The 26,059-nt window shown below is 49.4% G+C and overlaps 2 protein-coding genes and 1 long non-coding RNA gene across 6 annotated transcripts in view; 1 reads left to right on the top strand and 2 right to left on the bottom strand.

Moving 5' to 3' along the window:
* TBL1X (transducin beta like 1 X-linked) overlaps positions 1–4,840 on the top strand; it is a 208,543-nt gene extending 203,703 nt beyond the window's left edge. For 3 of the 4 annotated variants that reach the window (XM_081809201.1, XM_081809200.1, XM_081809202.1), the window contains 2 exons: positions 271–372; positions 1,379–4,840. In XM_081809201.1, the coding sequence (XP_081665327.1) occupies positions 271–372; positions 1,379–1,405 (129 nt within the window). In that variant the 3' untranslated portion in view covers positions 1,406–4,840. The remainder of the gene's footprint in view (positions 1–270; positions 373–1,378) is intronic. The other variant, XM_081809203.1, reaches the window with a different exon arrangement.
* On the bottom strand, positions 4,493–7,733 carry LOC145717904 (uncharacterized). The gene is made up of 2 exons (XR_014141413.1): positions 6,595–7,733; positions 4,493–5,832 (listed from the first exon to the last, which is right to left on the bottom strand). It is a non-coding gene; the product is annotated as an uncharacterized LOC145717904 (long non-coding RNA).
* A 466-nt stretch (positions 7,734–8,199) lies between these two features.
* Positions 8,200–26,059, bottom strand: part of GPR143 (G protein-coupled receptor 143) — a 35,561-nt gene continuing 17,701 nt past the window's right edge. The window contains exons 8-9 of the mRNA XM_081809291.1: positions 24,539–24,826; positions 8,200–8,595 (exon numbers count right to left, since the gene is read on the bottom strand). Coding sequence (XP_081665417.1) covers positions 8,501–8,595; positions 24,539–24,826 — 383 coding nt within the window. The 3' untranslated portion in view covers positions 8,200–8,500. The remainder of the gene's footprint in view (positions 8,596–24,538; positions 24,827–26,059) is intronic.

Raw genomic sequence — 26,059 nt, 5'->3', positions numbered from 1 at the left:
GGGGGGAGGGGGAGGGCGGGGCCCAAGGGACACGCGACCTCCCCTGCCGAGTCCAGGCCACGGGCCACCATAGGGCCCCTTGGGCTCCCGTGGTAGGACGTCTGAGAGGCACGCAGCTATAGCCACCAGTTTGAATTTGCGTTCTGCAAACCTCAGAAATCAGCTCTCCGCCATGAGCTACTGTGCGAACACGTCGGGGTCACGTGCCGAGTGGCTCCTGCCGGCGCAGCCGCGCGTCGCATCCTGAGTGCTGACTGCTTTGCTTTGCAGAGTGGGAGTCTCGTGCACAGTTACCGAGGCACCGGTGGCATCTTCGAGGTGTGCTGGAATGCCCGAGGGGACAAAGTGGGCGCCAGCGCATCCGACGGCTCTGTAAGCAGCACCCGCGGCTCGCGGGGGAGCGGACGGGCGAGGGCGCCAAGAGGGAAAGCCGGGCGCTTGATGCCTGGCTGCGCTTCCGGGCGGAGGGCGGGGTGACGGGTCCTGGTCTCTGAGGGCCCGGCGCACGCAGGTGTCCAGTGAACGTGTTTTGGGGGAAGGAAGCTTCTGGGCTGGATCCCGTTGGGTGGGCACCGTTTGAGAATGGCCGCCTCTTCCTCCCTTCCAGGTTGTCATTCTGGGTAACGCTCTCTCAGGGAAATGGGTGGTTCTCAGCCATGGGGATTCTGTCCCTGTGAGGACATTGGGCAAAGCCTGCAGACTTTGGCAGTTTTTGGTTGTCCCTACTTTGGGGGTGGGGGGGACCCACTACTGGCGTGTGGTGGGTGGAAGGCAGGGACGCAGCTAGCCTCCTCCCGGTCCCAGGACGGCCCCCCCAGCAGGGAAGTGTCTGGCTCCGGTGTCTGTGGTGTTGAAGCCGGGAAACTCACTCCTGCCTTGGCTCCATGTCTGTGCCCCTGACCTAGGCCCTGTGGTGGTAAAGGCATGAGCTTTCCTTCCACAGGCCTCCCGGCTCCCAGGGGTCCTGTTCTGGTCCCAGGACATGTCTGGCCTTTTGATGCGTTCCTGCACTCGAGCTCCAAAGCAGCGGGGGGCAACACTGGGCGGGCTTCCCAAGGGTCAGCCTGGGCCCCCAGCGTTCCCAGCGTCCGTGTGCTCAGACTGGAGTTGTCCTCGACCCCGTCACATAGCGTCCACTGCCATTTGTTCCTAGCATTGCCCTTGACCTGGCTTTTCCGTGCAGTGCTGTTTGCTTGGGGTCGGTTGGTCAGATGCTCAGACACTCTTCTCTCATTCGAGCTTCTCTGCATCTTCGTGACTGTGTGCCGATAAAACTTTATTCACAAAACACGGGTGATGGGCCAGATTTGGTCCAAGGGCTCACAAGGCTTCTTGGTGTTGTCTGTGAAGGTAACAGTCACTTCCTCTTTCCTCCCAGGTGTGTGTTTTAGATCTTCGGAAGTAAACACAAAATATTCTAGAACAGAATTGTAACGGACCAGCAGTGAATGTTGTGGGGGTGCAGCGCTCGTCAGACACGGTTCTATCCGCTCCAAAACTGTATGAACTTGACTTGCATTAGAGTGTACTTGGAAATCAGCTCATCCCCGGCCGCAGGAGTCTCTATTTTTTTGTAACCTTCATCAGGAAGTTTAAAACAGAAGCATACACAGTCCTATCAAAGGGGGAAAGGATGGTTTCCACCCAGAACATTCAGCCTGGGAAGCACGAAGCCACCAGCTAAACGGTGCACGGTTTGGTTTCCATCCAGAACAGGCTCTGATGGCTGAGAGAAAAGCAGGAGGAAAAAAAAAAGGAAAAAAAGCTGTGCCAAAAAAAGGAAAAACAAGAAAAATGCTGTGATAAACCAAAAGGGGGGGGGGGGCTCTCCTCCACGTGGTGGGTTTGTTTTTTCCCTAACAATTTGGACACTACAGTTGTTCTCACAAAGGATGTTCAAAGACCAGTTTGTACCGATGAAATGCGCAACTTTGTAATCCCAACACTTTCTATTTTCTAGAATCTTCTTTGTCCGGTGGTTTTTCTATTGGCTGGAATCCTGTCGTCTGGGGGCCTTCAGTCTGAGATGGAAACTGTTTTTGGTTTGTTGCTTCTTTCCCGTTGTCTGGCCCTCCTGCACCTTTCTCCTTCGTTCCGTGTGGTCTTGGTGTGCGGTACACCCTCAGTAGATGCAGCCTCGTGGACACCGTGACGGAATCGGGGGCGGACAGCTTTCCCGTCCCCTCCTCCCCCTTCCCTCTCCCCCATCGCCCCTCGCTCACTCTCTCTCTGTCCCTTTCTCATAGTTGCTTCGGATCTTAGGTCTCAAGGGCACTTTCGGCGCGTAATAAGTGCTTTATGTAAGCAGGCAGGGCAGGGGGACTTTTTACAGGAGAAAAAAATACTTATAAGAGAGAGAGCCCGGAGTATTTTTGGAAAAAAAAAATATTTTTATGTTAAAACAATTTTAAAATCCTAAAATGGTCATCAGACATAGAGAGCTTTGTGTGATTCATATTTTAAACAAATTTTAGGAAGACACAGGCAGGGTCCGAGGTCGCTTTTTCCTTTCCCTTCAGCTTCATGAAAGGCGGTTAGAAGTCTGGGTGGGAAAAGGTCGGTCCTGTGCCTCGGTCACGGGATTGCTCTGCCTCGAGAGTGAGAGCCCGGCTTCGCAGATGAGCGCGGCATCTCGCAGGGCATGTGTACCCTCGTAGCCAGAGGGAGAGGGCCGCAGAACGGTGCCCTCTGACCCCAGCAGTCCCCGGGACCAAATGGTATCGAAGACGCCAGGCACAACTCAGCAGCTGAGCTCCGCATCCCCTCAACATCTCGCGGATGGCACTGTAGATACCGGTGGTCGCGTCACCGAGAGCAGGGTGACCCGTCCTCCCAACGCCGACCTGAAAGGCTCCAGGATCTCCCCTGCTCTCCTGATGACAGAAATGAACGGGGAAGGAAGATGTTCAGGCCCGGGGGTGAATGACCTAGGTAGAAACGTCACTAATAATTTCTGCTGTCTTCATAATTTCTTTCTCTCGCAAGAGACTAGGAGAAAGATTTTTTTTTTTTTAAATAATGAATCTTTTTACTGTTTTTAAAAAATTAAACATGGCTTTGTGTTCCTAGAGGAGTTTCCTTTCATTGGATCAGGTGACCTTTGTAGTCTTGTCACAACCTGACAGGGACCTAGTTTTGAAGTGAACAATGGGGAAGAACCGAAAGATACGGCCTCTTGTCTCCTCTGTTTCCCAGCGGGCACAGGAAGAGATGAGGAAGTTGGCCAGGCCTGGGGGTGGGGGGTCCGGTCGTGGGCAGGTGTCAGCTGGGTGTGTGTTCCGGCAATGAGACAGGATGTTCGAGGGTGGCCTCCGTCCATGCAGCCAAAACCCAACGGGCAGGGCAGGGCAAGGCCTTCCTACAGAACTTGGAATGGGCCGGGACCAGCTACAAAGACTAGAGTGTGTTCATTCTTCTCAGATCATTAATTGGCTTGGATATCGGAGTCACTCACGCCCTGTCTACACGAGACCAAAGTGCTCTGTGTCCGACTTGGGTATTTTATTCTGGCTCTGTTACCTAAATGCTTAGCCCAGGGGTCAGAGTTCCGTGGAGTCACCACTCCCATCTTTGAGGATAGCAGATGATTCATTGCCTGGCCCCAAGACATCATTAGGTTTGGGGTGCAGTTTGTTGGGGATCCAGACCAACACCATCTCAACTCCCTACCCCAAGTAAAAATGTCACCTCTACAGAGCTTAAGTTGTTGAGGGGTGGCCCGCGGTCGGGACATGGCTTGTGTTTGACAAGTCAGACGCTGTTGGGTGGCCGTGGCGAGACATCCTGTAAGGGGTTCAGTAGATAATCTTCACAGGGAGGTCAGGAGCCCAGTCCTTAGCCTCCTGGTGACTCTGAGTCACTTGGGAACGATGAGGTAGGAGCCAAGGGCTGGAAGGCCACGCACAACACAGGCTTGGCCGCTGTGTGCAGGAGTGAAGCTGGTGAGGACAAAGGCCCACTGTCCGCATCCCTAGCTTCCCCGAGCAGCCGTTGCCGAGCAGCTCCCCATGGGCCTGAAGAGGGACCAACCAGGAGCGGGCGGGCAGCGCCCCTTCCATCCATCCCCATCCTCAGCACGACGACCACCAGCCATCGAGCCTGCGACACTCGCCCTCTGCCAGAAAGCCGGCAGCTTCATCTCCGTCATCGAGGGATGGCCCGTGGGTGAAGTTCCTGTTTGTCCTTTGTTTCCAGCTCTGAGAAATTGTGGGTAAATGCTTATGTCTTAGTGACCAAATGGAACCTTAATTCTGAAATCAGAGTAACCCGATGATCCTTCGCAGAATCTTCGGTTGGGTTTCGAGTGACCAAGAGCGTGTCCCGCACGCCCACCTGGGAGAGGGATGCTGTCCCGCGGCAGGGGGAGCGAGGGCCGTCCGTGACAGGGTGTCCACCCTCTGACCCCACACGACACTTAGGACTTGACGTTCGTCTTTCTAAACCTCGATCACGGAGCCGAGTGAAGTGCACTTTGTCAAATGTAAGGGTCTGCTTTGTTATTTTTAGCCTTCTGTTCCACCTCTTTCTTTTTTATTTTAATCGTGTTTCTTGTCAAATGCAGAAATGTTCCTTCCGCCACTCACTGAGGTTTTTGAATTCTGGCTTCTGCAGTTTTTATTGTCTGTGTCAGACATACAGCCAGATGTGGTCCTCTGTCTGCATTTTCTAGATTCTGTTCCATCCACATCGACCCCCGTTTGGTTCTCCTCCACCCTCACTCACCCTCACGCTCTCTGAGAAAAAGAATCACCTTGTGTGTTGTAGCTCATTTGTTTCAAGAGAAAATCAACAGATCATACTCAGTGTCTTGAATAAATCGCTCTATTTTGATACTAGAGAACTCGGTGGGTGTGCTTTCTTGCTCTCGCGGGGTTAACTCTCGGGCCCACGGTGCCACGGATGGATGAAGACGCCACTGTGCGTTTTCTCACAACTCGAGTGCCTCTTCCCAGGACCTCTCTGCTGACACAGGGCCCAGGGAACGGGACGGCCGATGCGTGAGGAACACCAGCCCCTGCTTACTGTTGAAGGCTCCATAACGGGGGCGCGTTTCCACGTGTTCCTTCGTCATTACGTTGTTCCAGGCTGGCGGCTGTAAGAAGTCCGAGCAGAGGAGTCTTAGCAGCAGGTGGGTTTGCTGGGAGTCGGAGTTCAGGGACTAGCTTTGAGCCACTGGAGGAGCCCACAGTCACAGGCACATGGGAGACTCGGCGGCGCAGACGAACGGTCCACAAATGCTGACCGACATGTGCTCTGTGTCACATGCCGAGGTGTCACCTTAATCGGCTGCTGGGTGTTACAGGATGACTGGGCATTGCTGTACCCAGCACTAGGGAGGAGGCCCGTGAGGAGGAGAGGCAGAGTGTTGTACAAGTCTTCTTTGCTGTGCGAGTCACCAGGAAGGTCCCGGTGTCCTTCCCGCCAATTCCAACCTGATCCTGCACTAGAACGAAGCGGAGGACTGGGGTCCCGGTGCTGTCGGGGGGTGAACCACATGAGAGCCACAGGAAGGTCCTGGGGAGAACCTAGTGGCGAGCACGGCAGTGGGGAGAACACGGCGCGGGTCAGGGTCCCCGGGATAGAGGCGTATGGGATGTGTGGCTTTGGTGGGAACACACAGCTTTAAACGGGGTTCTTTATAAGAAGCTGGACTTCATTTTACTTTGAGGCATCTGCAGCTTGCAGTCACTCAACAGAACTTCACCTGTCCGCATCGTGATGCGGTTCCTCGAGGATATTGGCGAATGTTCTTCGTGCTTGTGGGAAGGTTTCTGGGCACCTGTGTGTGCTGGCTGTGGTTACTGTTGACGGAGATCTGGACGCCGCCTTGAGCTGCGTGAGAAGGGGTAGGAGGACGTGGGAAGCAGTGCCGTGTATCCCTTACAAACCACTCAGAACGTGGCCGATATATATATTTTTTTCCAGTCTGACTCCTTTTCCTCTGAAATGTCTCATCCATGACAAGGTAAGGCCCACAAGGGGGACGCATTTCCACCCGGAGCAGGACGTGGACAGGGCGTGGGGATGGTGGGGGAGAGCGCGGGACACCGCTCTGCACAGAATTACCTTCCACCAACATTTAGATGCTCTGGAGAATGGGGGGCTCAGACCAGGAACCTATAGTTTTCGTCAAGCCAAAGCGACTGGGGGAAACCACAGGAAAGAAACAGCCGGCTGGGATACATTCTCTCCAGACTGCACGCTGTGCATGAACATGAGGGCATTCCTAGAATAGGGGATGCGAGCAGAGTCCTCAAAAGGTATTTTAAGGTGTGATAAATCGACTGGCTCCTAAACTGGCCAATAAACTAAAATCACACGGAAGCTACCTGGTAGGCACCGCCTCATCCTTCCACCCACACTATGCCCCCAGCTACGACCGCCTGTGTGTGTCCAGCCAGCCCAGACTCGTGGGTCCCAGGTGCCGCGCCTTCATGGAAACATCTCTCCCATCATCATGACTGCTTTCTCTCCGCTGGATCATTGCCCTTCGCACCCCCGAGTTTTGTAGCACAGTAACGAGGCCCCCCCTGCAGCAACCAGCCTGACTGGGAAATTGCTTCAAACCAGGCTGCCCGCCGTTATCTCACTTACTCCTTTGGGCAGCTCTCTCTCCTCACTAGAGTGACTTGATACGCTACGTGTCGGATTCTCACTCGCGTGCTCCCAGTGCATCCATGGGCTTGCTCGGTGCCTGCCAAGGAGGCGTGAGGAGGGATTCATGCACCTTCCGGCTCCCTGTCCCCCCTCCCCAGGTGACATGAACACCCCATCTAGGAGTTGTAACTGGATCATCCCATCAGACAGGGGTCTTATTTGCAAGCTTCTGAACCTGACTCCGGCCAGTGTAAGCCAAAAACAATGAATGAGGCTCCTGGGCCCTCCGAGGAATCTCCGGAGGAGCAGACTGGAGGCCACACAGACGAGAATAGCCAAAATCAGGCTTGGGATCGGTTGCATGCAGGGAACACGCGCACACACGGCACCGGGCGCTGCCCACACCGTGACACTGGACGCCGGACTGTGGCCCCTGAAAGCACCCACGCTGCTTCCAAAGCGGGCGTGACTGCCGCCAACCCCTCACACGTGCTTCTGTCAGGCCATTCCCTTGGGCACTGGCTTCTAACTTGGACTTGGGAGGGGGGTCTGGCTGCCAGGTCCTATGTCCTGCTCCGGGTGTCAGGGAGGCCGGGAAAGCGAGGAGATGGCATCTCTGCCTCTGGGGTGGGGTTGGGCTGGCCTCAGGCCACTGGGGGAATCCTCACGCAGAAAGGGGGCTTCTGACGCTGGGGGAGACCGAATGTCAACAGAGAGAGTAAGAAGGCAGCTCCACTCCGAAAAGCTAAGCGTCCACACCTCCTTGGCCCTCTGGATCACAGTGGGTGTGATCTAACAGAGGTCCATCCTCAGGAATGCACGGCCCTGGGCACTGCGGTCACAGTCCAAGTGTGCTGCCCTGAAGCCCATCTGCAACCAAGTGACTCTCCAGAAGTACAACTCTAGAAGCTTCCTAGACAGCTTTCCTAGAGCAAACGGGAGTTGGCTGACATGAAGGGAGGGGTCCTGTGGCAGAGCTGTCTGCAGGGTCCCGAGAAAACCACGTCTTGTTTTTCTACAGACCTACCTAGGTGGCTCGCAACGCCAACGCACACTACAGTACTTTTGCCAGTAAGTAAAAAATACATTAAAAACTTTTAAATATAGGGCGCCTGGGTGGCTCAGATGGTTAAGCGTCTGCCTTCGGCTCAGGTCATGATCCCAGGGTCCTGGGATCGAGTTCCGCATCGGGCTCTCTGCTCCTTGGGAGCCTGCTTCTCCCTCTGCCTCTCTCTCTCTCTCTCTGTCTCTCATGAATAAATAAATAAAATCTTTAAAAACAACAACGAAACTTTTAAATATATACAGATTCCACTGATAGATGGATTCCAACCTAGGCAATGATCTAAAGCAGGTCCCGAGGTTTTCTCAGACTATGTCACTGCTCAGTACAGCATGGGGACCGACAGCTACATGAGGGATGGAGACCTGGCCCCTTCCCTGCCCCCAGGGGCGTGTGAAGGGCACGCTGTGCAACCACCCCGGCTGCCCCGTTGTTCCTGCCGCTTCTCTACCCTGCTGTATCCGGTATCATCAGGACTTTGCTCGAGAGCATTTGCTAGAGGTGGTGTGTTCAGACAGCATGCAAGTCAGGCCGGGAGCTCAGTTACAACTACTTTATTTTATTAGCTTTTCTAAAGACCTGGATCCGACCTTTACATTACAGGAGCCAGCCTCAGAAAAACCAAGGGCAGCTAAGAGTCTGGAGAAGCTGCTGTGTGTCCGGTCTGCAAGGAATTCTCCTCCTGTTCCCAATCATGCTCATGGATCCTCTCTCATCAGAGACATTCCTCGGGAAGAAACCCTAACAGGGTGAAGACAAGATTTGGGGGAGAACACAGTTCTAAAGAACGAGAAATGCAGAGCCTGAGCACGTGGTGTCTGGACTCCTGTCCCATCCCTCTCATAGGTCTCCCTGGGGTTTGGGAACAGAGTAAACCTCATTTTCGTTGCGGGACACACCTGCGACATGGATTTCGAGTGTGCTGGCATCAGAACCTGGGGAGGAAAAGAGAAAAGACTGTGACGGTGTCGATGTCCCTGAGGGTCTCTCATGGGTCACCAATGCACCATTCCGTGGCCATCTTCAGCCCCTGCATCCCTTCTTCCAGGCCTCCGCACCGGTGGCTACATGTGTGTCTCGGCCGGACGACAGGGATGCTGTAGATCAAATGGAAACCGGCTGTGGACACAGGGAGGCTTTGGAGCCCTGTGCTGTCGCGGGTGGGGAGCACGGGAGCACGGGGCCCCGTGTGACGGCCGGGGCAGCTGCCGCAGGGGGTGCTACCTTCAGCAACACGACCCCACGGTCGCCTGGTCCCCTGCACTCAAGTCCAGGAGGGGTCCAAGTGGGGGGAAACCACCAGCCCCTGTCAAACGAAAACACCTCTGAATTGTCTTCTCATGGCTGATGCCACGTGGTTTCGGCGGGGGGGGGGGGGGGCGGGGAGTGGGTGCCAATCAGGGAAATTACTCCCGCCAACAGCGTAATCCCGAAGGCCTGTTGAACCATTGCCCGTAACACACCTTCCTTCAGAACCTGAGCGGATCCTTTGGAACAGACGTTACAGTTGTTCTTTCATTCCACAAGTATCCAGCCATGCATGCTGTGCACCAGGTACGTACAACCTAGAGGAACACTCACATGGAAGACACGAAGAAGGGCGGCCTTTTCACCCGTGCATGGGGCAAGGGACTGCCCTTCATGAGTATCTCCAAATCCCAAACTCCATCCACCAATGGGCCTTGCTGGTCACTGGAGTCTCCACTCACGTCACACTCTGTTCACCCACAACGCTCAGGCACACAGGCCTCTCTCACTCCCAGCCCAGTTCTACCACAGGGCCTATGCACATCACTTCTGCCTGTAAAGCTTTTCCAGATTTTCTCACGGCTCCCTTCTACAGTTCATTCAGATCTCAATTCAAATGGCAGTGGTTGTTCAGCGGTAGGATTCTCGGCTTCCAGGTCTCAACTCAAGTGTTCCCTCATGCTCAGGGAGAAATCCAGGACACCCTATCTAAAGCCACGCACACACACACCAGTGGTCAGGGCTTCCTCCCGGGGCTGAATCAGGAGGAGTCTGGGAGAGCGCGGGTCTGAGTACGTCAGACTCCGTGTCCTCAGCACTACAAACACGGGGCAATGTAGAAGGCGGGTGGAAGGACTGATTATGGTCACGGAACCTACGGCTGGACAGCAGTCGGGGCGGGGAGCCTGCTCTTCCAGGAGACCAGGCACCAGCTGCGAAGGCTTCTGGAAGACACGTCTAAGACTGCACTGCTGCTTGCAGGACCTGGTGGCACTTCAAAAAGATTCGATTTTCACAGGGTCACCCCCTGTTTATGAGGACGTCCTGAGCTCATGGGAACTTGTGTGTGACTTCTGTGGTCTTTTCAAAGACTCGGGGGGGGCTATCACATGGTGGCTTGTGATCAAGGTCTGGGCTGAGGACACTCCCCCCCCGTGACCTCACACTTCAGGGCATGCTCTGGGTCCTGTAGCTTTTTAAGAGTTCCCGGTTCTTTCATCCTTCCCCTGGGGCTCCATGGAGAAAATGCATTTGTACCCTAACAGCTTTCTCAGATGCCAAAGAGCCAAGCCACCTGAGCCCAGCACAGCCTGCACTGCCGTCACTGTGGTCCCTGTGGTTGAGGGCCTGCCAGCAGGCCTGCATTCCCATGGGTTTTCTCTTCTGGTCTTAAAGGTCTCCATAGAAAGAGGGAATGTGCTGGCTGAGCAAGTCTCTGACATGATAATCCAATGAGGCCACTGGGGGATTTGTACTAATTCTCTGTTGGTCCAAAGTATGAATACCTGACGAGTGTCCCTGCAGGATATGCAGATGCCAGCAAGCTCATGATGCCTAAGGGCCAGCCCCCTTCCTAGTCCCTCTCTGACGAGCCCTGCCAGCCCAGGCAGGTTCTTGGGAACTTCCTGGCCCCACACAGATCCAAGATCTAGGAAAGCACACTGGGTGTCTCTTGCACCCTCACCTGTCGTTCCTGGATTCCTTAAAAGCCCTCGATCCAAAAGCCCAATCCGTGGGCACCCATGAGCCGCAGAGAACACAGACACCTGGGCCTGGATCTCCTTCAAGGTGTTGACTTTGATCTAGGGAGGGCGCGAGAGTGAGAGGCCTGGGGTATGTTCTCTTCCACACTTCCCCAGCAGCTGCCATCCACGGGGCCACCCGGTGTTACATTCAGGCGGGCAAGTGACAACAGGGAATGAAGGCTAAGATAAGGAATTGCGGTAGTGATAGGCAACTGTGGACAAAACAAGTGTGGAGGACACAAGGGAATATAGGAGAGACAGAACTGTGGGAAAGAATGGGAATTCTGGAGAGAATGGGGAACTGTAGGAGAGAAATGGAATTGGGAGAGACAGAGTTGTGAGGGAGCATGAAAAACTGAGAGAATTGTGGCAAAAATGGAGTATTGTGGGGAAGAACAAAGAATGGTGGGAGAAGGAATTGTGGGGAAGAGCAGAGTACTTAAGAAGAAACCATTTTAGGAAAGACAGGGCATGGAGGAAAACAGCATTGTAGAAAAAGACAGATTTGTGAGAGACAATAAAGAATCCAGAATTGTGGGAGAAAGTGGAAGATTGTGGGAAAGTGAACTGAGAGAAGTAGACCGTAGAGAGTATGGAAAATTGTGGGAGAGACAAGGCACTGTAGGACAAAGGGGATTATGGGAGAGAAGGATTCGCACAAGAGACAGGAGACTGTGGGTGAGACAAGGGATTATGGAAAAGGAAGGAAAATTGTGGGACAGAAATGGAATTATGGGAACAAAGGGATTACAGAGGAGAAAGGGGAATTGTGGGAAAAGAGGGATGATGAGAAAAATAGGGCACTGTGGGAAAAACAAAGATCATGGCAGTGAAAGGGGAATTGTGGAAATGATAAAAGATAACGAGAAAGGGGTATTAGGGAGAACAAAGGAAACTGTAGGAAAAAAATGTATTACGGGAGAGACAGGGACTAGTGAGAAAGGACAAGGGTGGGGGAGAATGAAGAATTGTGGGATAAACAGGCAGTCTTTTTTTTTTGCTTAAATTTTTTTTTTTTTTAACATTTTGACACAGAGAGCACACACAGGGGGAGCAGCAGAGGGAGAGGGAGAAGCAGACTCCCCACTGAGCAGAGAGCCCAACTCCCTGGACCCTGGGATCATGACCTGAGCCGAAAGCAGACGCTCAACCGACTGAGCCACCCAGGTGCCCTGCTAATGTTTATTTTTAAGTTTTTGTTTAAATTCCAGTTAGTTAACACACACAGCATAATATTAGTTTCGAATGTACAATCTAGTGATTGAACACTTCTATACAACACCTGGTGCTTATCACCACAAGCACCCTCCTTAATCCCCATCATTATTTAATCCATTTCCCTCCACCTCCCTGCTGGAAACCATCAGTTTGTTCTCTATAGTTAAGAGTCTGTATCTGGATTTCTCACTCTTATTTTTTACCTTTGCTTATTTGTTTTGTTTCTTAAATTCCACAGATGAGCAAAATCATATGGTATTTGTCTTTCTCTGATTTATTTCATTTAGCATAATACGCTCTAGCTCCATCCATGTCATTGCAAATGGCAAGATTTCATTTTTTTTGAATAGCTGAGTAATACTCCATTGGATCTTCTTTATCCATTCATCAGTCAGTGGACACTTGGGCTGTTTCCGTGGTTTGGCTGTTGCAGATAATACTGTTCTAAACGTCACGGTGCAAGTATCGCTCTGAATTAGTATTTTTGTATACTTTAGGTAAATACCTAGTAGTGCAATTGCTAGATTATAGGGTAGTTCTATTTTTAACTTTTGGGAAACCTCCATACTGAAAGACACTAATTTAAAAAATACTAATTTTCAAAGATATATGCACCCCTGTGTTTATTGTAACGTTATTTACAATAGCTAAATTATGGAAGCAACCCAACCATCCAACAATACTTGAATGGATAAAGAAGACGTGGTATATACATACAATGGAATATTATACAGCCATTAAGAGAGAATAAAATCTTACCATCTGCAACAAGAGAGAGAGTATAATGCTAAGTGAAATGAATCATGGAAAGACCAATAGCATGTGATCTCATTCATCGTGAAATTTAAGAAACAAAATAAACAAAGGAAAAAAACAGACCAACAAAAACACCAGACTCTTAAATAGAAGGAACTGGTGGTCACCAGAGGTGAGGTGGGTGGAGGGATGGGTGAAGGAGATTAAGAGCACACTTATGAGCACTAAACTTTAAAATTGCTGAATTACTGGGCGCCTGGGTGGCTCAGTTGGTTAAGCGACTGCCTTCGGCTCAGGTCATGATCCTGGAGTCCCGGGATCGAGTCCCGCATCGGGCTCCCTGCTCGGCAGGGAGTCTGCTTCTCCCTCTGACCCTCCTCCCTCTCATGCTCTCTGTCTCTCATTCTCTCTCTCGCAAATAAATAAAATCTTAAAAAAAAAATAAAAAAAAATAAAATTGCTGAATTACTATATTATACACCTTAAGCTAATACTGTACAATATTTATGTTGCAATTTGAAAAATAATTAGAGCATTAAACAGAACTGTGGGAGAGAACAATAAATTGTGCAAAAACAAAGGGTTATGGGAGGGCACGAACTGTGTGAGAAAAGGGGAGTTGCAGGAAACTACAGAGAATTGTGGGAGACAGAGCCATGTGGGAATGACAAGAAGCTGAAGGACAGAATTGTGGGATAGGAGAGGAATTGTGTGAGAGAGAGGGCACTGTGGGCAAGACAATATTGCAAAGAGAATATCTGGAAAGAAATGAAATGGGAACATGGGGCGATGGCAGAGAAAGAGGAGTTTTGGGAGAGGGCATTGCGGGAAAGACGAGATCATGGGCATGAAAAGAGTACTGCAAGGGACAGGAATTACGGGAGAGAATGCATTCTGGGACAGAGTACGAATTGTCTCTGTTGAGAGACAGAATGTGAAGATTTGCGAGAAAAATAAAGCATCAAAAACTCTGGGACAAAATGGGCAATTACTAGAAAGAAATAATTGTGAGAGCAACACGGCATTAGGGAAAAACAAATGATCACACACACACACACAAAACCAGAAAAACTGTGGGACAGAAAAGAAACTGGGAAAAATTATGAGAGACATGAATATGGGCAGTTGAAGAAAAAACGGATTGTGGGAGAGTCAGGGGAATGTGGGAGAGATGGGGAAATTGGGAGGAATGGATTACGGGAGAAGCAGGGAATGGTGAGAGAAAGAACGGGTTATGGGACAGGCGTGGAACGGTGGAAGAAAAAACAGATTATGAAAGAGCCACGGCAATGGGGGAGAAGAAATGGATTGTGGGAGAGACAAGGGATTGTGGGAGAGACAAGGGATTGTGGGAGAAGTGAGGAATGGTGGGAGAACAAGGGGGATTGTGGGAGGGGCGGAGAATGGTGGCAGAAGCAATGGTTTATGGGAGACATGGGGCATGGTGGAAGAAGTAGGGGGTTGTGAAAGATGGGAATGATAGAATAAATGGTTTACTGGAGATGGGGGACATGGTGAGAGAAGGAATGGATTGTGGGAGATGGGAACTGTGGCAGAAGAAATGGATTGTGGGGGGCATGCTGGGAGAAGGAATGGATTGTGGGAGAGGCAGGGGATTGTGGGAAAAGTACTGTGGAAGAAGTGAAGAATGGTGGGAGAAGGAATGGATTGTGGGAGTTGTGGGGCATGGTGGGAGAAGGAATGGATTGCCGGAGGGGGGCAGCATTGTGGGAGAAGCAGGGTCTTGTGGGAGAAGCAATGGTTTATGGGAGATGGGGTACATGGCAACTGAAAAAATGGATTGTGGGAGAAGCAGGGGATTGTGGGAAAGGGAATGGATTGTGGGAGAAGTGAGGCATGGTGGGAGAAGGAATGGATTGTGGGAGACGTGAGGAATGGTGGGAGAAGCAATGGTTTATGGGAGGTGTGGGGCATGGTGTTGAAGAAATGGATTATGGGAGACGTGAAGAATGGTGGGAGAAGGAATGGATTGTGGGAGGTGTGGGGCATGGTGGGAGAAGCAATGGCTTGTGGGTGGGGCATTGTGGGAGAAGCAGGGTTTTGTGGGAGAAGCAATGGTTTATGGGAGAAGCAATGATTTATGGGAGATGGCAGACATGGCGCCTGAAGAAATGAATTATGGGACAAGCAGGGGATTATGGGAAAGGCACTGGATTGCGGAAGAAGTGAAGAATGGTGGGAGAAGCAATGGTTTATGGGAAGTGTGGGGCGTGGAGTTGAAGGATTGTGGGAGACATGAGGAATGCTGGGTTAGAAATGCATTGTGGGAGGTATGGGCCATGGTGGGAGAAGCAATGGATTGTGGGAGTAGCAGGGTTTTGTGAGAGAAGCAATGGTTTGTGGGAGATGGACATGGTGGAGGAATGGATTGTGGGAGAGGCAGGGGATTGTGGGAGAAGTGAGGCATGATGGGAGAAGAAATGGTTTATGGGTAATGGTGGACATGGCGACAGAAGGAATGGCTTATGGGAGAGGCAGGGGATTGTGGGAAAGAGAATGGACTGGGAGAAAGGCACGGTGGGAGAAGGAAGGAATTGTAGGAGGTGTGGGGCATGGTGGGAGAAGCAATGGTTTATGGGAGATGGGGATCATGGCAACAGAAGAAATGTATTGTGGGAGCTGTGGGGCATGGTGGGAGAAGCAATGGTGTATGGGAGATACAAGGGCATTGTGGGAGAAGAAATGATTTACGGGAGATGTGGAACATGGTGGCAGAAGCAATGGTTTATGGGATATGTGGGGGCATGGTGGGAGAAGCAATGGATTGTGGGAGATGTGAGGACCGGTGGGAGAAGCAATGGTTCATGGGAAACGTGAGGCATGGTGGCGGAAGAAGTGGATCGTGGGCAGGGTGGGGCATTGTGGGAGAAGCAGAGGATTGTGGGAGGGGTGGGGCATGGTGGGCGAAGAAATGGTTTATGGGTGATGTGGGGCATGGTGAAGCAATGGATTGTGGGAGAAGTGGGGAATGGCAGAAGAGGCAGGGGATTGGGCGAGAGTGCGGATTGGTGGGAGAAGCAACGGACTGTGGGAGGGAGGGGACTGTCGGGGTGGGGCATGGTGGGAGAAGCAGTGGTTTTTGGGAGGCGGGGGAAATGGTGGGAGCAGCAAGGGCTTGTGTGAGGAGTGGGGAGTGGTGGGAGAGGAAGGGCATTATGGGAGAATGGGAAACAGTGACAAAGGCAATGGTTTGTGGGAGAGGCGGGGGACTGTGGGAGAGGCAGGGGATTGTGGAGGGGGCGTGGGAGTGAAGGGACGAGCAATGGGTTATGGGAGAAGTGGGTAATGGTGGAAGAGCCGGGGAAGTATGGCAGGGGCGGGGAATGGTGGGAGAAGGGATGGATTGTGGGAGACGTGCAGAATGGCAGAAGAGGCGGGGAAATAGCTGGAGAGGCAGGGGATTATAGGAGAGTGGGCAGTGGCGGGAGAAGGGATGGGCTGTGGGAGAAACAGGGAATGTGGGAGGGAAATGGCATTGTAAGATACAACTCTTCCCCTCACTTATGCCCACTATGTCCTCAATAGGCCAAGAGCCTCCTGCCTGGGGACATACTTGTGTTCTCTTCTAAGCACGACCCCTCAGTCTCCGCTCATACCCTGTGCCTCAGCCCTACCCACCAGCCACCATCTTTGTCCTGTGATCCAGCTTTTGTACAGCCATGTCTCAACTCCCACGGCCATGTCCCTCTCTTTGGACACAGGAACAGCCTACACTACACAACACCCCTCCACCCAGACCTCTAAGACACACCCCACATTTGATGGCCGCACCCCTCCACTTAGCCTGGGCCAGCCCTCCACCACCAAACACTCCTGCCGGCGCCCCAGCCCCGAGCTCCGCTCTGGCCACGCCCCACCTGCCACGTCACACCCTCAAGGTCCGCCCCAGCCAGGCCCCTCCCACCAGAGCCCCACCCCCAGCCTCTCGCCAAAAACACACCCCTTGCCTCTCTCCCACAGCGAGCAGGCACCTGATCCAGGCTAACCTCACGGTGTGGGGGAAGGGATCTCCCGAAAAACACACACCTCCTTCTCCCACCCTCCCCACCCTCGACGCCAACGATAAGATTAATACCAGACTTACGAATTTATCCCTTCTGAGAAAAGCGTCCTGGTTAAAGGAGGGCCAGAAATTTGACACTAAACTTCTTAATGCTCATGAAAAGAGGAAACAAATATTTTAAGTTTTTCTGGAATTCATAAGATAAAAGTCAACCAAGTTTATGTTTGTGAGAAGTACCCTTTTTCTCGACTTTTAGTTCTGAGGGTAATTCAAATTCCTCACAAAGATGGTACTTTACATGCCATTGTCATAAGAAATGACATATAGATCCCCTCAATGGAAACTTGCCACAGTCACAAAACATGATCATCAAATCAATTCTCCCACACAGATGCACTGGGTCCTCTTCTAAGCAAAACTGGCCTTTCATTGGCCACATATAAAATGCAAGCTCTTTAGCAGAATCTGCAAAAACCCTTCATCATCTGTTCCCAACCTGCCTCTCTGGCTTCTGACAACAGGTCACACCATCCCATGCTGTGGCCATTCCCAAACCGTACAAACAGACGTTCTCCTCTATGTCTCCATATAAGGTCTTCCCTGTCTGGTTATCTTTCTCCTCTCCCATTCCCGTCTGCTGTGCAAGACCCAGCCTGAACACCACCTCCTCCAGAAACTCTCACCCTTGATCCCCAAACCAACACAGTCCCTGCATTTTCTGCATTCCTTTAACACTTCACATTTTTTTCAAATAAAAACAGCATTGTCTTTACTTATGTGTAAGTTTCATACATTATATTTCGCAAGGACACTTACCCCCCTGACTAAAATGGTGTTGACAATATAGCAGATGCTCAAAAACATTTGCTGAAGATCAAATTCACTTAACTTATGTTAAGTGCCTACAAAGTGCCTGACCCCACATCAGATACTAATGGAGGTTCAAGGTGAGCCTATTGGCCTTGGAGTGAATCCTAAAATCACAGATGCTTCAGAACATGATGAATAAGTCAATTCACCACAACAGTAACTGTGTTAACCCCTTTGAATTATATCTCTGCGTCCTTTCTTCCCCATGTAACAGTATTTTCTGCATTATGGATAGCTCCCTGTTACTGAAAAAAAAAAAAAAACAAAAAAAACAAAACAGTATCAAACCAGCTGGAAAAAAAAGAGGAAGAAGACCGCCCAAGACCAAGCCAGATCTCAATCCCAAGATGCCCACTTAGAAGAGCTGGCTGACACTTGCAGCAGAAACACTGCGTGGGGGTAAACTAAGCCGAGTCTGCTGCGGGGGATCAGTCTGCCCTGGGCTGTTTCCCTCCTTGTACTACCTCTTTAGCCCCCAGTGAACTGCCTTGATACTTTAGATGCAGCTTAGACATTTTCACTCTCCTGTTTTGCTTCTGAATTCCACTCCTCAGACGAACATTTGCTCCATTTTCCCCCTCAAGCTATAACACGTCAGATTATGTATTAACTACACAGCATACAGATCTGTTCAACCTTATGAAAAATGACCATCATTACCACCCTATCAGAGGTAAACAAGTACTAAGTGAGATTTGCTAGAAGGGCTTGTCGTCAGCTCACTTGGACGAGGCTAACTGAACGTGACGAGGCTAAGTGAACAGTCCTGGGGCCAGCAGCCACCAACCCTTCCTTGAGGTTATCGTGACAGCTTTTGCATGGCAAGTCCATTCCTTATACTTAGCTTGTATGTCACCTAGCTTCTCAGAACCTTAATAAATGGTGCTATTATTCAAAGACAGAGAGCTTAACTCATTATGCAGTCTTAGCAAAAAAAAAAAAAATGTTGAAGATCTCAACTCTTCGTTTTCCCAACTTTAACTGAGGTATCATTGACATATCTCCCCAACTCTCATATTACTAAGAATTCTTTAGATCATAACTAATTAGTCTTATTTTTCAGTTTAGGCCTTCAGTTAGCCATGAGCTGCCACCAATTTTCCATCAAAAATCTGTAATTTAACATTATTACAACTGACCATTGGGCACTTTCACTATGTGCAGGTGACATCATACTATATATATAGAACACCTGCCAGACTCCACCAAAAAACTACTAGAATTCATAAAGGAATTATACAAAATCAGTATACAGAAATCCATTGCATTTCTATACACGAATAATAAAGCAGCAGAGAGAGAAATTAAGAAAACAATCTCAGGGTGCCTGGGTGGCTCAGGCAGTTAAGCATTTGCCTTCAGCTCAGGTAATGATCTCAGGGTCCTGGGATCGAGTCCCGCATCAGGCTCCCTGCTCAGCAGGAGTCTGCTTCTCCCTCTGCACCCCCCTCCTGCTCATGCTCTCGTTCTCTCTCTCTCACAAAAATAAAATCTTTAAAAGAAAGAAAACAGTCCCATTTACAATTGCACCAAAAATAATAAAATACCTAGGGATAAACTTAACCAAAGAGGTGAAAGACCTGTACTCTGAAAACTATAAAACACTGATGAAAGAAACTGAAGATGACACAAAGAAATGGAAAGACATTCCATGCTCAGGGATTGGAAGAACAAATTTCATTTAAATGTCTATACTACCCAAAACAATCTACAGATTTAATGCAATGCCGATCAAAATACCAACAGCTTTTTTCACAGAACTAGAACAAATAATCCTAAAATTTGTATGAAACCACACAAGACCTCGAATAGCCAAAGCAATCTTGAGCTATCACAATCCCAGATGTCAAGATATATGAGTAGTGTCAAAACTGTATGGTACTGGCACAAAAATAGACACATAGATCCATACAACAGACTAGAGAGCCCAGAAATAAACCCATGACTACAAGGTCAATTAATCTTCAACAAAGGAGAAAAAATATACAGTGAGCAAGACATACTCTCTTCCACAAATGGTGCTGGGATAACTGGGACAGCCACATGCCAAAGAATGAACCTGGACCACTTTCTTACCAAATACAAAAATAAACTCAAAATGGATTAAAGACCTAAATGTGAGACCTGAAACCATAAAATTCCTATAAGAAAGCAGAGGCAATAATTTCTCTGACATCGGCCGTGGCAACATTTTTCTAGATATGTCTCTAGAGGCAAGGGAAACAAAAGCTTTCTGGGACTACATTAAAATAAAAAGTTTCTGCACAGTGGTGGAAACAATCAACAAAACTGAAAGACCTCCTACTGACTGAGATAAGATATTTGCACAGGACATATCCAATGAGGGGTTAGTACCCAAAATATATGAAGGGCTTATGGAACAACACCAAAACCACAAATAATCCAACTAAAAAAATGGACAGAAGACATAAACGGACATTTCTCCAAAGAAGACATCCAGATGACCAACAGACACATGAAAAGATGCTCAACATCACGGAAATACAAATCAAAACCACAAGGAGATACCACCTCACACCTGTCAGAATGGCTAAAATCAAAAACACAAGAAACAAATGGTGAGGATGTGGAGAAAAAGGAACCCTCCTGCACTGTTGGGGGGAATGCAAACTGGTGCGGCCACTGTGGGGAGACCGTAGAAACAGAATCACCATAGGATCCAGTAATTCCACTTCTGAGTATTTACCCAAAGATTGTGAAACTCATAGACATATGCACCCCTATGTTTATTGCAGCATTATTTGTAATAGTCAAATTATGGAAGCGCTCAAGTGTGCAATGATAGATGAATGGATAAAGAAGATGGGGTGTGTATACACCCACAGACACACAATCGAATATTACTCAGCCATAATATAGAATGAAATCTTGCCATCTGCAACGATATGGATGTAGAAGGTATAATGCTAAGTGAAATACACCTGGAGGAAGACAAATACTATACGATTTCACTCATGTGTGGAATTAAAGACACAAAACAAACAAACAAGAAACAAATGAAAAAAAACACTCCTAACTCTAGAGAACAAACTGGTGGTTACCAGAGGGGAGGTGGGTGGGGGGATGGGGGAAACCCGTGATGGGGATGAAGAGTACACTTATCATGATGAGCACTGAGTAACGTATGGAATTGTTGAATCACTATCTTGTACCTGTGAAACTAATAGAACACCGTACATTAACTTGTACTGGAGTTTTAAAAAATAAGAAAAGATTCAGGTCTTCGTTTGCACCTGCACGGTGAAAGGTTAACAAAACAATCTCAGGGTGCCTGGGTGGCTCAGGCAGTTAAGCATTTGCCTTCAGCTCAGGTAATGATCTCAGGGTCCTGGGATCGAGTCCCGCATCAGGCTCCCTGCTCAGCAGGAGTCTGCTTCTCCCTCTGCACCCCCTCCTGCTCATGCTCTCGCTCTCTCTCTCTCACAAAAATAAATAAAAGTGTATCTCGAGGGCCATTCACACAGTCTTTCTAGAGGCTTTGCCAACTCACAGAATGTTACTTACTGATGGAGCTTGCTTGTTTGTCCCTTAAACAAGGGCTTTAAATCAATAGCTCCTATTTTTACCCATATTCTTTCCACAATCAAAAATACCGATTGCATTCCTTGTTTTTCTCAAAAAGCGTTCCTCATATGCTTTCTTTTTCCTCCAAATTTTTCTCAAGCTGGCATTTCCCCTTTGCTTATTCTATTCCTAGCTTTTCTTTTCTTTTTTTTAGAGAGACAGAGAGAGTGCACGAGCCAGGGAGGGGCACAGGGACAGGGAAAGAAAGAAACCCAAGCAGGCTCCCTGCTCAGCGCAGAGCCATGATCCATGACCCTGAGATCATGACCCGAGCAGAAATCAAGAGCCGGATGCTCAACCGACTGAGCCGCCCAGGTGGCCCTATTCCTAGCTTTTTTATTTTGTCCAAGACACTGTGAGATCCTTGGGGGCCAGGTTTGCCCCTCTGGTCCCCTCACCCCACACAGCTCCCAGCATAAGGCCTGGCAGAGTTGTGGGAGGTCATTGGTCATTATTACCAGAACCAAGTACGGCTCTATCCAAATAATGCAGTATTATTCAGCCATAAAAAGACTGAGGTTCTGACTCAAGCTACGATGTGGATGAACCCCGAAAACATGATGCTAGGTGAAAGAAGCCAAACACAAAAGGACAAGCGTTTGTCCATTTAGATGAAATGTCCAGAACAGGCAAATCCACAGAGACAGAAAGTAGATCAGTGGCTGAGGGGAAGGAGGAATGGGAAGGGGTTGAAAATAGGTATAGGGTTTGCTTTGGGAGTGATGACGATGTTCTGGAATTAGATAACTGCACAACTTTGCGAATATACTAACACTCAATGAAGTTTAAAGTAACTTTAAGAGGATGAATTTTATGGTATGTGAATTAGATCTCAATTTTTAACAAAAGCACGGGAGGGAGGCAAAGGCAACATGGGACTAGGGCCAATCTCTGCAGCTACAAGTCTGACGGACTTCACTAGGGAATACCAACACCAGCGCTTGTGTAAACATCCAAACGCCAAGATTTTTAAGATGTTTCCTTATTGCACTATTTCCCCAAATATAAATTGACTAACCAAATGGAGTTCAAATTTCAAAGACAAAGTCTCTGTCACGCGGGAATTTCTCCATTCCGTCAGCCTTGCTGAGGGCTTGCACTGAGGAGGAGGGAAGGGAAGGAAGCTTCGAGACAGTGGCCAGAAGGAACCCGTGCCCTGTTTCTATTGGCTCTGTTTGCTTTCTCGAAAAGCTCTGTGTGAATACTCCCGACCTTCAGCGCAGACCAATGAAAGCAGGGGAGACACTGACTGGTCTTGTTCCCTGGCGGTGACTGGAGCTGGAGGCACGCTGGGATGGTTTTTATTGTCATTTCTAATGTTTTACTTGACTTCCAAAGATGGGCTTGACCACTTTGAAACACCAGGATGGGAATCCGGCAAAACTGAATAGATCAAGATCAAATCTTTTGGCTCATTCCCCAGGTGGCCCCATGCTAACAGCAACTCTCGGTGTTCTCTCATCCTTGACTAAGGATTTGCACCAGAGAGAAAGTCGATAAGCACATGGTCTCTGCCTTTTTGCTTTAGCCAGAAATACTGTTTTTCTTCGAGGCTTCCAATTACAATCAGACAATACTCATCTCAGAGAATCAATCTATCAATTCATCACTATATATTTTGGCCCCGAGAATAAACCAACCTGGTCATCTGAAAACAAACCCTCCTTCAATGCAGCTGAATTGAAGGAATGGAAAGAAACAACCTCTAAAGCCATTTCCAAATAGCCTCGGTGTTATCTTCCCTTCTCTCAAATTTCAACATTATTTCCGTACAAACTTGTCTGGATTGTGTGGTGTTTGTCTTTGACTTCACACGTGAGTGTGTGTGTGTGTGTGTGTGTGCGCGCGTGCACTTAGCTCAGACAACACGTTGGGGAAAGTAAATTTTTGGATCCAAGCTTTAGGACAGCCTAGTTATTCTGAGATACTCGTTCTGAACTGGGGGGTCACTGTGCATCCAGGGGATATTTGTTGATGTCTGGAAACAGTGCTGGTTGTCACCATCAGGATGGGTGCTCCTGGCAGTGAGTGGGCAGAGGCCACATCCTCTGCCCCGCATCCTACAGTGCCCAGGCCGTCCTCAGAACAAAGAATCCCCCAGCCCTAGATGCCAACGGTGCTGAGAATGAGAGACGCGCTCGGAAGACAGACACAGTAGATGGGGCGAGAGGTTGACGGAGGAGGCTGGTCCATCTCTGCCAGCCCCAGCATCACCTGAGGAAAGGTCAAGAAGCCTCTATGTCCCAGAACACACTCAAGTCGACCTTCTTCAACATTCTCTCTGGCTCTCTTTTTAAACAACCAGTGGGCTACCATAACATTATAGCTACCAAAGGCCTTCTAAGGATCAATCTGCTTGTAGATTACAAATGATTAGGTCAGTTAAAGCTCTGCAGAACTCAGAGTGGTGATTTTCAAACTCCTCCTCATCAAAAGATACATTTGGGCTAAAACAAAGCTTTACAAGAAACCTCAACAGGGAGAAGACTGGTACATTAGCAAAAAGTCGTTTTGTAAGTTACAATCTGGACTGTCATCAATTAGAACGATAAGGCTGCTTTTGTCAACACAAAACTCTGAAAACCAAACACTGAGGTCTGCAAGTGACCTGCAAGTTTCCTGTGTTTTGATTTCATCGCATCTTATCCAGGAAATTCAGTTTCGCAGGGCTAAGGAGCTGGAAATGTACAGTTTTAAGGAGCTCATCTTCCCAGCTCTGGTAGCAGTCGCTTAAACCGAGAGGGCAGGGGAATGTCACTGAGCTCCACGAACACGTGAGCTAACCTGTTGGACAAGTTAACAGGTTGCCGGGCCTGGGTGGGTTAGTATTTGGTCACCAACACATTTCAGTACGCACAACTCTTCCCACAGATTTTCGTGTACATCTTGGAATTGAATCATTTCCTAGATGTCTAAAGGACCACACTCGGGTTCCAGAGAACCCAGTTTGATGTCTGCAGAGCAGTTTGAAGGGCACGGCCCTACAGTCGTTAAGTGAGAAGGACAGATCCGAAGAGCCCGCCCTGGGGTGGGCTTTTCACCTGCAACGGCCCCACGTGAGCCGGGCAAACCAAACTGCACCCAGAACCACAGAGGACAGTCACACCATCCATGGCCTTGCAGCAAGGGCCTGGGAGGGGTGTGGAGTGACAATCGATGTCCTGTTCATGAAGCCATCCAGCCAAGGCAGGGACCACTTACAAGTACGCAAGGCTACCGTGCTGAGCAACTGAGCGGCAGGTGCCATTAAAATGTTAAAGAGAGAGGCGGGTGATAACATGCCAGGTTAGCATCAGTGTCGGCTGCTTTCACCCTCCACTCACAGCAGTGACGGACGCCTCTCCCACACCACGTCACCTCCTTCTTTGATACCCGACTTCCAGGCTGGCCCTGGGGCTCCTCGACATACGTGCCTCAGCAGACAGGGCTTACCTTCAGACAGCATGCTCAGCGCCTCGTCGGAGGTGTGCCCGCCCACACGCTCCACCTTCCTGCAAGTCGGATGCTCACGGGGCACGCGGGAGCCCTCCGGGGACAGGCAGGTCCGCTCCGCAGCAGAACTCACCACGGACTCCCACTGAATCTCCTTCCTGGGGGACTGAAACTGCAGGCTGCATCCCGTCCAGCCGTAGAAGGCCAAGGACAAGAGAAATCCTTGGGCTGGATTCAGTATCCCCTGGGAGGCAGGAGGAAAGGACGCGGGTCGGTCGGCGCCGCAGACTGGGAATTAGAGCATCATGTCCACTCGCGCACCCTCTGGGCCACCTCGTGTGGAAGTGAGCCGCTTGGCTGGTGTGGGGCACGACGAAGACTGGCTTGAGGCACTGCACCTTCCAGGGTGGCTTGGCTCTCCGACAGAGAGGCGCTTTCCATCTTGTGCTCGCGAGTCGGAATTTGATTTAACGAAGGTACCCAAGGCCAAAAATGAGTCTAGAGAACATTCCTCCACTTGGTGTGGTGAGTGGCCATGAAGTGAACCAAAGGAACCAAGTGAAACTCCAAAGCAAAGGGGTGGAGGCAGGGAACGCTGGTCTTATTATAATTTCAGTACGCACAACTGGCAGTGAGTGGGCAGAGGCCACATCCTCTTATTATAACGTCCTCATGAGTCAGATTCTCCCTGATTCTGCAGCAACATATATTTCAGTTCTGCACAGGACAACCCATACGTCTCCACTAACACTTTTGTCTCTTCATTATGAATGCAATACAATGGAAACCTTGGGAGAATGTACTCATGCGGTTTCCACCTTACTCCCATGTTGTGTATTTCTATCCAATGTTTTTTCACACACTAACGTGTTATTCTGTAGTTGTAACTAGCCTGATTTTTATATCTTGCATTTTTCACTGAATACTAGAGATCTCATAACTGTCACATTTAACACCTGCATAGCATTCCATCGAGATGAAAAAATGTAATTTACTTAGCCATTCCCTTGTATTTCTTTAATTTGGGTTGCCTATAATGCTTTTTTTTTTTTTTTTAAGATCTTATTTATTTATTTGACAGAGAGAGCACAAGCAGGTGGAGGGAGGGAGAGGGAGGAGTAGGCTCCCCGCTGAGCAGGGAGCCCGATGCGGGGCTCGATCCTGGGACTCCGGGATCAGGACCCAAGCCGAAGGCAGACGCTTAACTGAATGAGCCACCCAGGTGCCCGCCTATAATGCTTTCTAATGATGGATCAGGTTACAAGGAATACCTTCATCCCTATAGCTTTTTCACAGGCTGAAATATTTCTTCAAGCTAAATTCCCTGATATTTTGTTCTGAAAGGTCTGATACACTGTGCCAAACTGATTTACCAGAGTTGTGCTCATTTAATTACTGATCCCAACAATGAACAGGACTAGCGAGCTAGCAGATCAAAGCCAGATGGAGGTCCTGAGGAACCTGTTAAACTCATCCATCATACTTCTGAGCGGTTCTTGTCTTTATTTTTCAAGAAAAAAA

This window comes from Leptonychotes weddellii, chromosome X (assembly GCF_054177405.1).
Source record: "Leptonychotes weddellii isolate Sample4059 chromosome X, ASM5417740v2, whole genome shotgun sequence".
NCBI classification, from domain to species: Eukaryota; Metazoa; Chordata; class Mammalia; order Carnivora; family Phocidae; genus Leptonychotes; species Leptonychotes weddellii.
This window is presented reverse-complemented; position numbering and strand designations above follow the sequence as displayed.